This window comes from Erpetoichthys calabaricus, chromosome 2 (assembly GCF_900747795.2).
Source record: "Erpetoichthys calabaricus chromosome 2, fErpCal1.3, whole genome shotgun sequence".
Classification (NCBI taxonomy): domain Eukaryota; kingdom Metazoa; phylum Chordata; class Cladistia; order Polypteriformes; family Polypteridae; genus Erpetoichthys; species Erpetoichthys calabaricus.
In genome coordinates, this window is record NC_041395.2 from 112,939,880 (window position 1) to 112,953,598 (window position 13,719).

Here is a 13,719-nt window from a genome sequence, read left to right on the forward strand (position 1 = left end):
AACGAGGCAATTTCTAAACATCTGTCTAATACATGTTTTAATAGTAACGAAGCTTCCGAATAAGCACTAATGCATATATTGTATGAAACTGCATTTTGTTAGTGTATTACAGATTATCATCAAATATATAAGATAAATGCAAAGCAAATTCCATATATCGTTTGATAAGGTACAGAATTATATTAAAATCTTAAACAAACTTCACAAAATACACAAAATAAAAAGACTGCTGTGTATTTTTTCTTTTGTTTAATAATTCTATACAATAGTTCATTAATTAGTTTAGCATTTCTCATAACATACGCTTTGCAATATATACAACATTACGAAAAACTTTATTTATAGATTAAACATTCCTTAAAGTAACTGAAAGAGGATCAATAAACAAAGTTTTAACTATATATACTAAGTGTCAATTATAACAGTTATTTACCTATTGCTGAAACATAACCTGGCCGCCAAGAAAATAAATAAATAAATAAACCGACAGTGAGCTTTCTATAACGAGTATATATGACCGCAATACGTTACCGTTATGAACGAGGTAATTTGTAATCGTTTGTTGACGAGCTCACAACTGCCTAATATGCAAACTTAATAATTAGTGTAAATCCTTCTCATGTTGTACAAATACAGTCTAAACAGTAACATGAAACTGTAAATCAGTTGGTATCTTATGAATTATTCTTAATGATAATATAGTGTAATTTACAGTCATGTACAGTCAACATAAACAACTGAACAAATGACACAAGTGTTACTTAATCACATGTACACTCGTATTTCCAGAATACCTGCGAACAATTTGAAATCAATCAAACACAACGACTAATAAACACCGATTTAAACCACCAATGCAGCAGACAGAATTTTTAAATGTATCCAGGCATATGCTTATGCATATCTGACAAGTCATAATTTTATAATATAGAAAATATAGCGATCGTTTCTGTTTTAAGTGAATTTGCCAAACTTCAACGAATACCACCATAATGCTGAAGAAAAATTAAGAAAATAAACGCAAAAGATTAAAAAAAACAGCTTCTATGTACTTTAATGTTTTCAAAAGTGCTTGACATAATTGTGGAAAGGCTTATTTCTGTAGAGAAATATTTCGAAATATACTTTAATGACATACAAAGAAACCTATTTGTGCTAGAAATGTAAGCAGGAATGATGAGAAGTATTGAATCAGTTAAGAATTCTGTGTCAAGAAAAAATGGCAATGAAATCATTTGGTGAAAGCAGTATGCGCACAAGTCAAATTTATAACAATGACACAAGCTGGAGTTAATGAAACTTGGCGCTTTTAATAATTTAAGGCTAATTTACTTGTACTAAATAACGTCAGTAATATGTTAATTAAATATAAAACATTTCAGGAAAAAAAATCTAAATATTATGACACTGGAACTGATTTTTCCAAAACAAATTTCTTATTAACTTCATTTGGCAAAGCTGTTCATAAACAAATATAATGCAGCAAAGCTTGAAAACACATTTTAGCACAAACAAAAAAAATTAAAAGATTTGTATAAAGATTTATCAACATAAAATATCATATTATTATTGTAATTTTCTCCTGCTCTATAAAATTTTCTTATACCAGCTGAGAGCATCCAACAATAAATAAATGAGGTAACCTTTTGATTAACCTAAGTATAACAAAGAAAACATCCGTGAACAAAACGACATGATATAAAGCTTAAATCACTTGAGAAACAAATATTGTGTAAGAAATAACTGATTTATTAAGAATTTCCACAATGCTAGAATACACAAGTAAAAGTGCTACTGGTTTGTGAATTGGTCCCAATTATACTGTACAACTTTTAAAATACAGAAAAAAAAGAAAACAACACCTGACCCTGAATGACCGGAAACGTGTTTCTTAAAATAAAATATTTAAAGAAGAATATAACTGAAGACTGGTGAATGGGCAGCAGTATTTTTCAAGAAAATCTACCTTCCCAGAATACTGTTAAATATGGCTATATTACCCGTCAAATAAGAGTTTGCTACTATCATTACCTTTTATTTTTCATTTAAAATGCATTTTCCCAATAGGTCTGAAAATACATCCATGTTTTCAGGTTGTTCCAGAAATCACATTCATTTTTCTGACTTATAACCATAACTTTGCAGCCAATCTTCACTAAATTAGCAACTTGTACTGCAGCCATTTTTGAAGGTTTAATTTTATAATTTCTCCATCACTTAAGGTTTACTGCTGAACGCTATATGTGTACATATTTATAAGTTACAGTGAGTGGTCAGTTCAATATAAAAAATAATTAAAAAATTATAAAGGTTAAATTCCATCAGTGGAAATAGTCGTTCAAAGCAGACATTGTATTTTAGGCCTACTGAAATTATAGACAGCAATAAGACCTCCTCAGTTCCTAAGTGAAACTTGTGACAAGTGACCATAGCTTTTGAACATTTATTCTGTAGGCTGAATTAGAGAATCTCTAAAGACTTACACTGCTTTACGTGGCGCAGGATCCCAGTGCAAGAAACTGTGGCACCGTTTAAAATGTTACCAAAAAGTAAAACAAACAGAAATATCCATGATCATCTTAAATATCTACTTGTGTTTGGCCGACGTTAAGTATTTAGGGGTCCTGCTCGATGACTTAGATGTCTATTCTTGTATGTAAAGCGCTATGTTTGCTCTCATGATCCCAATATGAACAGTGCATCATTGAAAGTTCTGTTGGTTGCCGTGAGCATGCAAACTGAAGACCGGCTCCATTTGTACCTGAAGCAGGAGGAGGCGCAGGGGTCGCCGGGCTCAGCTGTTGTGGATGGTGAGCATGCGGGTGGTGATGATGGCTCATCCCGTTATAGGAGTTGACCATGCTAGGTAAACCCATGCTTTGAACTCTGGAATAAGGGTTGTAAGAAGCGGGCGTTGACAGCCCTTTCACATTGACCGGGTTCACGTTGCCACTTGCCATCTGGCAAGATGTGTAAGACATGGGAGTAGGTGGCTGTCCAAGTGACCATGAATTATTCATAAAACTGGACTGTAAGTACTTCGGTGTTGGAAGATAACCATAGCCGTCAGTGCCGAAAAGTGTCTTTCCAGGCTGGAAGTGGGTCGGAGGGGGTCTGAAAGGTCGTTTCATCCGCCGTCGTCGGCGGTAGTTGCCCTTTTCAAACATATCTTCACATGCAGGATCGAGAGTCCAGTAGTTGCCTTTGCGCTCTCCTCCGCCTTCCCTGGGAACTTTAATGAAACATTCGTTGAGACTTAGATTGTGTCGAATGCTGTTCTGCCATCCTTTTTTGTTTTTCTCGTAGAAAGGGAATTTGCTGATAATGTACTGGTAAATACCTGACAACGTCAGTCTTTTTTCAGGACTTTCTCGAATGGCCATCGCAATGAGCGCGACATAGGAGTACGGTGGCTTCTGGGATGGATCGGACTTCTCCGAGCTCTTCTCTGGACCCTGTTCTTCTTTAGGCCGGTCTTTCTCTTTACTGGCGTTGGTGTCGTGGATCATTAAAGCCATCGAGTCATCCTCAGGGTCCTGGTAAGTGGCCATCATGACATATAAACGCACAAGCACACCCACGCAGGACAGAAAAAAAGAAAAGAAAAGAAAAATTGTGCAGCAACCTGCTGTCCAGTCCTACTTTGGCAAAACCGCTGCCTTGAGCTCCGGTTTTACAGGGAAATACGCTTCGCTCGTGATGTCCGAATCAATTGCTAAATCACCATCCCAGAGTGGAAAAAAGTCCAGCACCTCCGTTAATCTCCGCGCTGTGGCCTGGCTGTTCTCGTTCTTAGGAGAGGTTGTTTCTGAAGGTTGAAAAGCTTAGGGTGTGAGGTTCCTCTCTAAGCCCAGCCTTTTTTCTTTCAAAAGACGAAAGGCCGCTTACTGAATGTCTCATATATCCAGTGACGATGATGTCCTTTTTTCGCTGATTTGAATGCCTCTGATCTTGTTCCGCCTCCGTTACTGTTGTGTTCCGTCCGCTACTGGATCGAGTACTCGCTAAGAAATACTTCCCATTTAATACCAACCGACTTGATTCTACAAGGGGAAAGGAACAAAAAAAACTGTGCTACATATCCCGTGCACTGGTTCCAATTCCTTTAACCTCCACGGAGTCTTTTTCAAAAAACGGCGAGACTTCTTCAGTTCGACTAACAATAAATGCGTTTCATTTGGAATTGCTTAAACGTGCGTGGGAATTAGGAAAGCGAAAAGATGAAGACAAAAACAAATAGCTGTAAACTCTGCAGAATGTAAAACGTACCCTTATCCACTTGCGTCGCTGCCGACTTGCAGTTGACTTAACGAACAAGTAAAGATACTTGCGCGTATTTACAGCGTCTTTTTTGCGCTACACAATATAAAGCACTGAATCATATAAACTGTTTCAGGCGATGGCTGGCTGTAGTGCGAAGAACTCGTCTCCAAATCCAGGTGAGGTTTAAAGTTCCTTGTAAATAAACCAGAAGAGGGTACGCTCAGTTAAAACACTACGTATTCATTATAAATTTAATGCGAAAATCTACATCTTCCAAATCAATGATGCCACTCGGATTTAAACGGTATACGTTTCGCTGACCACCCAAGCAGGTCATGTTGGCTTTGTATAAATGGCAGATATTTCCGTCCCCAGAGCCTACACAGGTGTAACAGCATTGTTTTATGTGTCATCACCTCCCCCAGACAGCAGATTAGGCACTTTTCAGCCTTACAGAATGCAGGGAAAGTGCAAAGGAAACTAATCCAACTGAAGAGGAAGGTGCAGTATTACTATCCAGGTACCGCCTGATTTGAAAGTAGCAGGACCGATACCGTATATTGATTCTGGTTTTATAGCGTGTAATTCAGATATCTCCGCGTTATTTTGAGCACGCTGTCATTATTTCTCGTCCAGCATTACATTTTAAAAGAAATAATTGAAGACTGACATTGAATTCGGATTACATAATGTATTAATCTATAATACCGTGCCGTTTTATACAATGTGGACCTGTCCAGTTGACACCTGAAAATATATCTGTTTATTTTAGAATGGTAAAAGTCTGAAATTTGAAGAAAGGTGAATTTGAATCGTAGCGTATAACAATATTGAATCGAATCTATCCACATACTGTTAGAAAAATACTAATTTACGGTCAAGACTGTCTTTTCAAAGTGAATTGCAGAGACCGTACTTGCTCATCTTACACTCATTTGAGAAAGTTCAGAAACAAATATCATTAGACAAACATTTCTCCATGTTCAAATGAAATCGGATCCGTTTATCTATATCTTATCTAACCGGGTTACACAACAAAATTGAGTAACATTGGGTACACGATTAAGTCCAGCTCATTGGCTTTGAAATTGTACTTATTTCTAGTCGTTTTGGGAAGAATACAAAATGAATCAGCCAGTCAGACCTTATTTAACAGTCTGCGGAGAAATCAACGTACATACACATAATATTCAACGTATCAACATAATGCTCATAACGACATTGTCAACATCGATTAATCATGATATGCTAAATAATAACTCAAAGTGAAATTTGCATGGGAATCCTCCACACGTTTTAAAATTACATTTGAGTATACTGACATTTGGAGGTGACAGAAAGCAGAAAAACGGAAAACTATATAAAAATGCAGGCACACAATTCCACCTAGTTTTGAGGCGTGATTAAAATTCTGAAAGAAACGGAGGCCCAGGAAACCAATCTTGGACTAAGTTTGGCTTTCTTCGAAGGACAACATTGACTGTTTACTTCTTCATTTCAATCGGTAATTTTGCACACGGAAATAATTGTCTCTTTTATCTATATGCACGGGTTGCAATGACTTTGCTGTAAAATTTGTTCTTGAAATGTTGGAAATGCTATATTTAATGAGTAACTTAAATAATATGAAGTCATATACAGTATACAAGAATGATAGATATGAGAGTGACAGACATATGCATAAAAGTTTGAATTCATTCATCTCATGTATTTATAAAAACCTGTTTTTACTTTACACTGATTGTTCCACTTCTCCTTCAAAATTACTCAACTATAATTATAACGCAATACGTACAGTATATGGTAAGCAATACTGAGAAAATGACACCGGTGTTACTATAATCAGTTACTTCTGAACTGAGTTTTAAATGATTAGTTCATTTAATTAAGTCGACTCCAAACTGGATTAAATAGATTCACTCAATGTAATGGATGGATGGATGGACGGACGGATGGGTTTTACCGCTTAGTACGATTCGCAAACTGGCAAAAAGCACCCATTTAATAGCTATCATCCTCTAGTGATCTATCAATGTTTCCATCGCAGGAAACTCACCAGTGTTGAATTAACGCTTAAGGAGTATATACAGAAATACAGTTTCCATATACACATTTAAGGGCAACGTAATGAATTTAATTTAACACTGGCGATGTTGATTTTGTGTGATTGTCAAATAAAAACTGTGGAACGAGTGGCATTTCCCTCTTCATCTGATCTTCGTTTCCACTTGCTTTTAAAACTATATCTGCTGAATAAGGGAATTATTATTTTTTCTTTCCTTCAGAAAGCTGTATTGTGCAGCAGTCTTTAAATTGCATTGAAGTTTGGAATGTTCGACTTCTGTGTTTATTGAAGCTGCTTAGGTAACGCATCGGTTCACTAGAGTAAACACACATCACAACATACACAAAGGGCACGTGTGGCACACTAACCCAAGTTCTCCACTCACGGAAAAGAATGATAAACATAGGCACATAAACAAACACTCTCTCTCTCTCTACTTATGTTTTTCTTTTAATCGTACCGTCTTTAAGCTACTTGTTTACGTTTGAATGTACTTGTTTAATATGTATGGTGTATATATAAAAGTAGTTTAGTTGCGTCATTAAACAATGTATCAGTGCATAGAAATGTTTTCTAAAGAGAAACACTTGTGTTTAAAAAGTTATTATTGAAATGATAATCAAAAGCAGTTTCAAATTAACGTTATGGCTTGTTAAGCTCCAGATTTAGTAAATTTGCTTAAATACTGTGCTTTGTGACTAAAATCCTATGTCATTTTTAAATGGTCATTATTATTTTCAAACTGTTCTGTGTTCTTTAATAACTAATAATAACGTCTGTGTGGTTATAGACTTTTCTTTTGTCGATGAACGTCTCAAGGTAGGCTATCTGAATGCAAATCGTTCTCATTTCACACTCCGTAAGTTCACGGGTGCGAGTCCTGCAATCTTCTACATAATCCTTTTAAAACAAACAATTACATTCTCTTTCCTTTTGGACTTTAAACTTAATCGGGTTACCTATGTTCCAATCCTTAATGTGTTTAGGCGCACAATTTAGGTTTGGTGGATAAATAAACAAATCCGTCCACATCTCCACAAAACTAAATAAAAGACTCCAAAGTGTTTCTGAAATAAAATTAGCGCTTCGCATCAATAAACCTGAAGAGCAACTTAACAAATTAAAAGCGAAGCGGATCAGTAGGCTATAACTATAATTATAGTACCAACTTCGTTATATATGCTCATTGCTCAGTTCTTTAGTTCGTTCTGCTACATATGTGTTTGTTAAACTATATATCACAAATACGCATTCTAATAATATGGTTTATTTTAAAATACGTGTGATTAATTAAAAGGCAAGTAACAAATCGTCAGACGGGAAATTTTATATTTTCTTTGCTTTTTATTCCAATTAAACATTTACATCAAAGAAAGGATGTGTTTTTGAAAGTGTGCAACATTATATTCTATTTTGAAAGGAAGACTTAAACCTTTTTTCTAAATTTCCTGGCCCTGCATGAAACACGGATGTTTATCCCCCAGCGTTAGTCTGGAATGCAGATGAACAAAAATTACAGGTCACTGCATTTTTGAAGCGCAGACCGATCGCAGGAAAGCTTAGGGAGCGATTCAAATAAATACAAATAAACTGCGGGGTCGTGGTCAAGAACGAGGAGAAGTCTTTTAACAGATAGATCTGGGATGGAGACTCGCGCTCCACGTCACCTAACGGGATGAAGAGATTGTTCAAAGTGGACGCGTAAATGCCTAGACCGCGCTGATCAAATCAGAAAAGAACATCAACAGTATGAAGTCAGGTTAGACCTACACGAAAAGTTAAAATGCATTCAATAAACAGGGATGCAAGAAATGGTATATGCTTATGCAATTTAAAAATAAAGCCATATTTTAATAAGCACGAGGGTGATAAGAGAATTTTACTAATGAAGGTGCATGGCTAACCGTGCTGAAAAAGATATTTGAGATACCTTTATAGTTTACAACCCATATAAATTGTGTCAATATCCATTGAAATTCGTTTTTAATTTACTCGGTTATTAAAACAAGAGTTCCAGTTCTGAAGACAGTAGTTATAATCAAAAGTAACTCAAATTTGCCATTTGAAAGTAGAAAGAACCCCAAGGGTTCCAACAGAAACTGCCCAATTTACAATGTGAACTGGGCGACGCCGTTTCTGTAGTGTAGAACCTCTAATCATTTGTAGGAGAAAAGTTGATTTTGTTGTAAAAGGGAAATATTTTTCGAATGAGGTACATGGCAAGAAGTTATCTGTCCTTTGCCCATTTTTTTGGCACGTCATGGACAGACATTTTTAACAATATGGGCACGAGGAGGGCTCGAATTGCTCGCCCTTATCAAATTAAAGATTAATAACGCACACATTTTACAGACGGTATCTACTTGCTAGTTATTATTTCACATCTAAAGTACTGTAATAATCGTTATTATAGCCTTGTGGATCCGTCACAGTAAAAGGTGTGGATCCTTTAAAAAGAGTCTTTCCCGATTAGCTACCACATTTGCTTGTTAAACAAAGAAGAAATAGTAAACGTTTACCGATTTTGATCCTTTAGCAGGGTGTAGTGATAAGATGCAGGTGGATTCTTAACGAAATCCACCGCCCGCCCCCCATACAACTTTGGCTACTTTTTGAAACTCAGGCAATTAAAGCCAGTTTACGCTAAAGGCGTAGACTAAACATTTGAGAGACATATCTCTAGTTTCATTTGCCTTTTTTAATATATCAAGCTTTTAACTTTATACCATGTTTAAACAACGACGGTGTGAAAAGCCCGTTATAAGCTTGTTATTAAATAAAATAAAACGAAGCACACCTGTGTTGTTTGTGAAAGTGTGATGCAAAGTCTTTAATAAGGAAGCAATTTGATGAGCACCACTTAGTGGCGCCCTTACTGATCATTATATTTGTAAATATTGACAAAATAGTTGAGAGGTAATGCTCGCTATCATTTAAAATCTTTTTTTTTAACCAATCATTTTCTCATTCAGAGCTTCATTTGTAGCTCAAATAGAGATAGCTTATAAAAGACACACCATGAGGTCTTTGTTATGGTATTACAAGTGTGGCCTGGATAAAACAGTCTGAAATATCAAACACATCTCTTTTACACTGGGCCTAACAAATGAGTGAAAACAAAATTGCTTTGCCCACAGCCCTCATGGACCAAAATGAAAAGCATCTCTTGTTTCCCCTGAACAGACAAGCCTGTAAAAATAAACAGAATTCCCCCTTACTGTTCTGAAAAGATAAAGCAGTGCAAAAGCTTCAGGATCACAATTAGATAAGTCACATTGCTCAGGAAGCTCAGGACACACACCTCAGCTTAGAGGGGGGCTTCCTTACTTTGTACACCCAACTTGCCTTATGACAGAGATCATTGTCTACAATTAAAGGAGGCCAAAAGCCCCTTTTTGCATCTTACCACATCTCCGGAAACCCTGCAGTATTTTTGTGTGGAACAAGCAGAATGTTTATCTTTCTTATCACTGAAAGGAAACCTATGGGAAGCAGTACACCATTCTCTTAACTTGTTTCTTGTCACATAATTATAATGCATTGCAAGAAAGAAGCCAATTTTAGACCGAATGCAAGATCTAATTAAGTAATAATAGACTATTAGAAAACATTTTAGTTTTCCTCTTGAGTATTTAAAGCACAATGAGTATTCCTAAGTGTAAAATAATAGGAATTATTTTGATTATGAGGCAATAGAGTGCTTTATAGTAACCTTAACACAAGGATTGATTGTAGTGCCAAATTCATCTCATTGAAGTTTCACTTGAAGCCAAGTTTCAATTGGAACACATCATTTATAATTAGCTTTAATTTTTTTATTTGTATGTTTGACAGACAATTTCACAATTTTATTATAAGCAAGAACCATTTCATTTCCTGTAAAATCAAGGACTGATTTAAGTAAACTGCATAATGAAATATTGATGATTTGCTAGCATTTTGGGTTTTCATCCTACATATTCAAAGGCAACATTTTATTTCACTCATTTTTTTCTCAAAGACACAAGATGAAGAAGAGTTTCTTAAATGTGTACTCAGTGATTTTCTCCAATAATTCCAATCAATTTTAAAATGCTTTGAAAAAAGGTTGACTAATAGAGCTCAAAACTGAATTCTTAGAAAAAACAAGATTCTAGAAAACACAGGGTGGTGCAAAAATAACTACAGAAGTAATCATTTTTATTCTCACGTGGCAAACAGAATGACAAATATTTTATCATCAAAGAAAGACAGAGACATCTAGCATAACACTCTGATCCTGCAGAAGCAACTCCACTGGACAGGCCACTGAATCAGAAAGTGTGACTCTCATCTACTCTGTCAGATCTTCTACTACAAAACTGAGCTAAGATCAGAGCAACCTTTTCTTAAATACCAAGGATAATTAAAACTGCACCAAGACGTAAGCTTTATTTGTAGACTCTGGAATGATATGCATGTCAAAGGCAGCTGTTTATATGGTCATTATTTTCACAGCTACACAATAGAGTGAAATTCTTACTTGCATGTGGTAATCTGTGTCCATCTGTCCAATAATTTAAAATGAGGCTCAGAACATCTCCTTTTATTGCAACCTTTTCTAAAAGTGTTTATGGCCCATTTTCTTCTTTTTGCTGTTTCCTACACACACACACACACACACACACCACACACACACACACATCTATATATATATATATTATAAATATATATAAATATATATATCCATCCATCCATCCATTTTCCAACCCGCTGAAACCGAACACAGGGTCATGGGGGTCTGCTGGAGCCAATCCCAGCCAACACAGGGCACAAGGCAGGAAACAATCCCGGGCAGGGTGCCAACCCACCGCAGGACACACACAAACACACCCACACACCAAGCACACACTAGGGCCAATTTAGAATCGTCAATCCACCTAACCTGCATGTCTTTGGACTGTGGGAGGAAACCGGAGCGCCCGGAGGAAACCCACGCAGACACGGGGAGAACATGCAAACTCCACACAGGGAGGACCCGGGAATCGAACCCAGGTCCCCAGATCTCTCAACTGCGAGGCAGCAGCGCTACCCACTGCGCCACCGTGCCGCCTAAATATATATATATATATATATAATAGAATGTCTGTCTGGCTGTATGTTCCCTATACAATCCTACACCTTTTGTTTGATTTGGACCAAATTTTGCATAGTTGCCATCTTGGACCATATGGACAATATAGGCTACTTTGGAGCCCAAAGTTTGGAAACCTGAGTGTCCCAGTGATATTTTTTTCCTATATGCTACAGTTTATACACTATTGCCAATTGCTGGCTTAGAGCATGTGATACATCCTAATGGACTGAAGCCAAACTAGCAGACTAAATGACGAGAGATTAACATTACTTACCTGGTAATGTCACATGTTGCTTCTATCCATTGTAATAAAAAATAAGTATCTTGCACTTTTGTGGCTGGGGGATTTGGGGGGGTTGGGTGAGGCTGGATCAAGAGTGGAAGTGCAGCTCAACACAAAGAAAAATCAAAGGGTTATTGTTAAACTCATGTTTCCTCAGTCTTTATTCTTAATTCAAGCATTACGAACTGTCCATCTTGCATTAAGAGGATGACTCTAGCATGTCAGCATTCATGGTTACAAACCAGCAAGGAGCTACTTCATTTCTGGTATCTAATTGGACCCACAAAGAACAACTTTTTGACTCATGAGAGCAGAGGCATTAATAGAGAGAGGCAGTTTGAATGACGGATGGGACAACAAACAAAAACATATTATATGTCCATATATATAAAATCCAATGTCTGTCTCTCTGTATGTATGTCTGTCCGCTTTCACGAGAGAACTACTTAACGGATTTAGATCAGATTTTTTTCTATAATTTGCTTGAGTATTCCGGTTGATTTCATGACGTCTCTCATTGTGCAAAGTATCATAGTTCGCTTGTGGTACCGATTTATTTGCGCGAGTCCAAGAGACACGCAGCGGGCCAAAGGGAGGGAGGCGGGGCCCTCCTCACTGACGAGCCAGCCTAGGGACATTTCTTACTTCCACTTAGCTAGCAAATGAGAGAACTAGGTAATGGATTTAGATCGGGTTTTTTTTTATAATTTTGTTGAACATTCAAGTTGATTTTGCGAGTTCTCTCATTGCGCTAAGAAGCAGAGTTCACTTACAGGATTGATATATTCACGCTAATCCGAGACAGAGGCTGCGGGCCAGGGGGAGGGGGAAGCATGATGTCAGGAGTACGGAGCCAGGCAGGACCCTCCTCACAGTCCTGTTTCACTACTACACGGGCGGAGCCGTGGGGGATGGCTAGTATAATATATATATATATATATATATATATATATATATATATATATATATATATATATATATATATATATATATATATATATATATATATATATATATATACCTATGGTATATTAGTTTTATTAGTTTTTTTTTTATTGATCTTTAGGTGAAATTCTAACAATATTCAACTTAAACATATTTACATTACTTTAAATTTGTACATGTGAAGTGTGCTATGCAAAAATTATTTGAATACAGAATTGTAATTGATAAATGCAGTAAGGCAATTGGAATATTCTTTCCAGGTTGATATGAATTTTATTTTTTAACAAAGATTTCCTCCCACATTCAAAAATGTGCATGCTAAGTTCGATAGGAAATGTACATATTTAATTTAAACAGGAGTTGAAAAAATGGAAGGACGAAGGGCAACATGCAATTGTGCTTTGTAGATCAACTTTCTTAACCTGGTCATTAGAATTAATTAATTAATTCAATTTACATTGAACTACAACCTTAATTTACTATCACCTGGTAAAATGAAGGACAAAATGATGCATATCAACACTTTCTGGTATTAGTAAACATTACCATACTTTGTAAAAATTCACGATTTTTCATCTAGTATGAAATGAACTAGAAAAGATAAAATAGGTTTGTCATATTAACAGATCTAACAAGATAATAAATTGCAGTGAAGAACATTGGTTTAGGCCACATGGATTTGTGCTAATCAAAAAGTGCAGATTGTGCTGGCTTTAAAGTGTACATGGAGTGCTGACACTGCCTTTTTCAGAAGGAATTGGGAGTAGATATTAAGCAATCCTACATTGCTTCTGGTATCTGGACATTGTGAGCTGATCCAGTACTTAAAAATGTAGTGTCAATTTTGATAATGTAATCTATAACATTATCTTCCAATCACAAGACTAGAAGGCCCCCAAAAAAATGTTAAACATCACATAGATTTCATTTGGGTGGTACAGTGTGGCATTTGTAAGTTATTCTGTGTCCATGGACTTTCCTCCAAAGATTAAAGATTCTTCTGATTGTCACTTTTACTACAGATTGACTACTTTTAATTGCTCCATTGTTAGCAGTGGTATACCCGAG

The 13,719-nt window shown here is 36.2% G+C and overlaps 1 protein-coding gene across 1 annotated transcript; it reads right to left on the reverse strand.

Moving 5' to 3' along the window:
• Positions 1 to 1,728: 1,728 nt before the first annotated feature.
• On the reverse strand, positions 1,729 to 3,996 carry foxl2a (forkhead box L2a). Its single transcript, XM_028794388.2, has one exon. It carries the CDS (start codon positions 3,552 to 3,554, stop codon positions 2,637 to 2,639), a length of 918 nt encoding a protein of 305 aa, XP_028650221.2. The 5' UTR covers positions 3,555 to 3,996; the 3' UTR covers positions 1,729 to 2,636.
• Between the last annotated feature and the right edge of the window lie 9,723 nt (positions 3,997 to 13,719).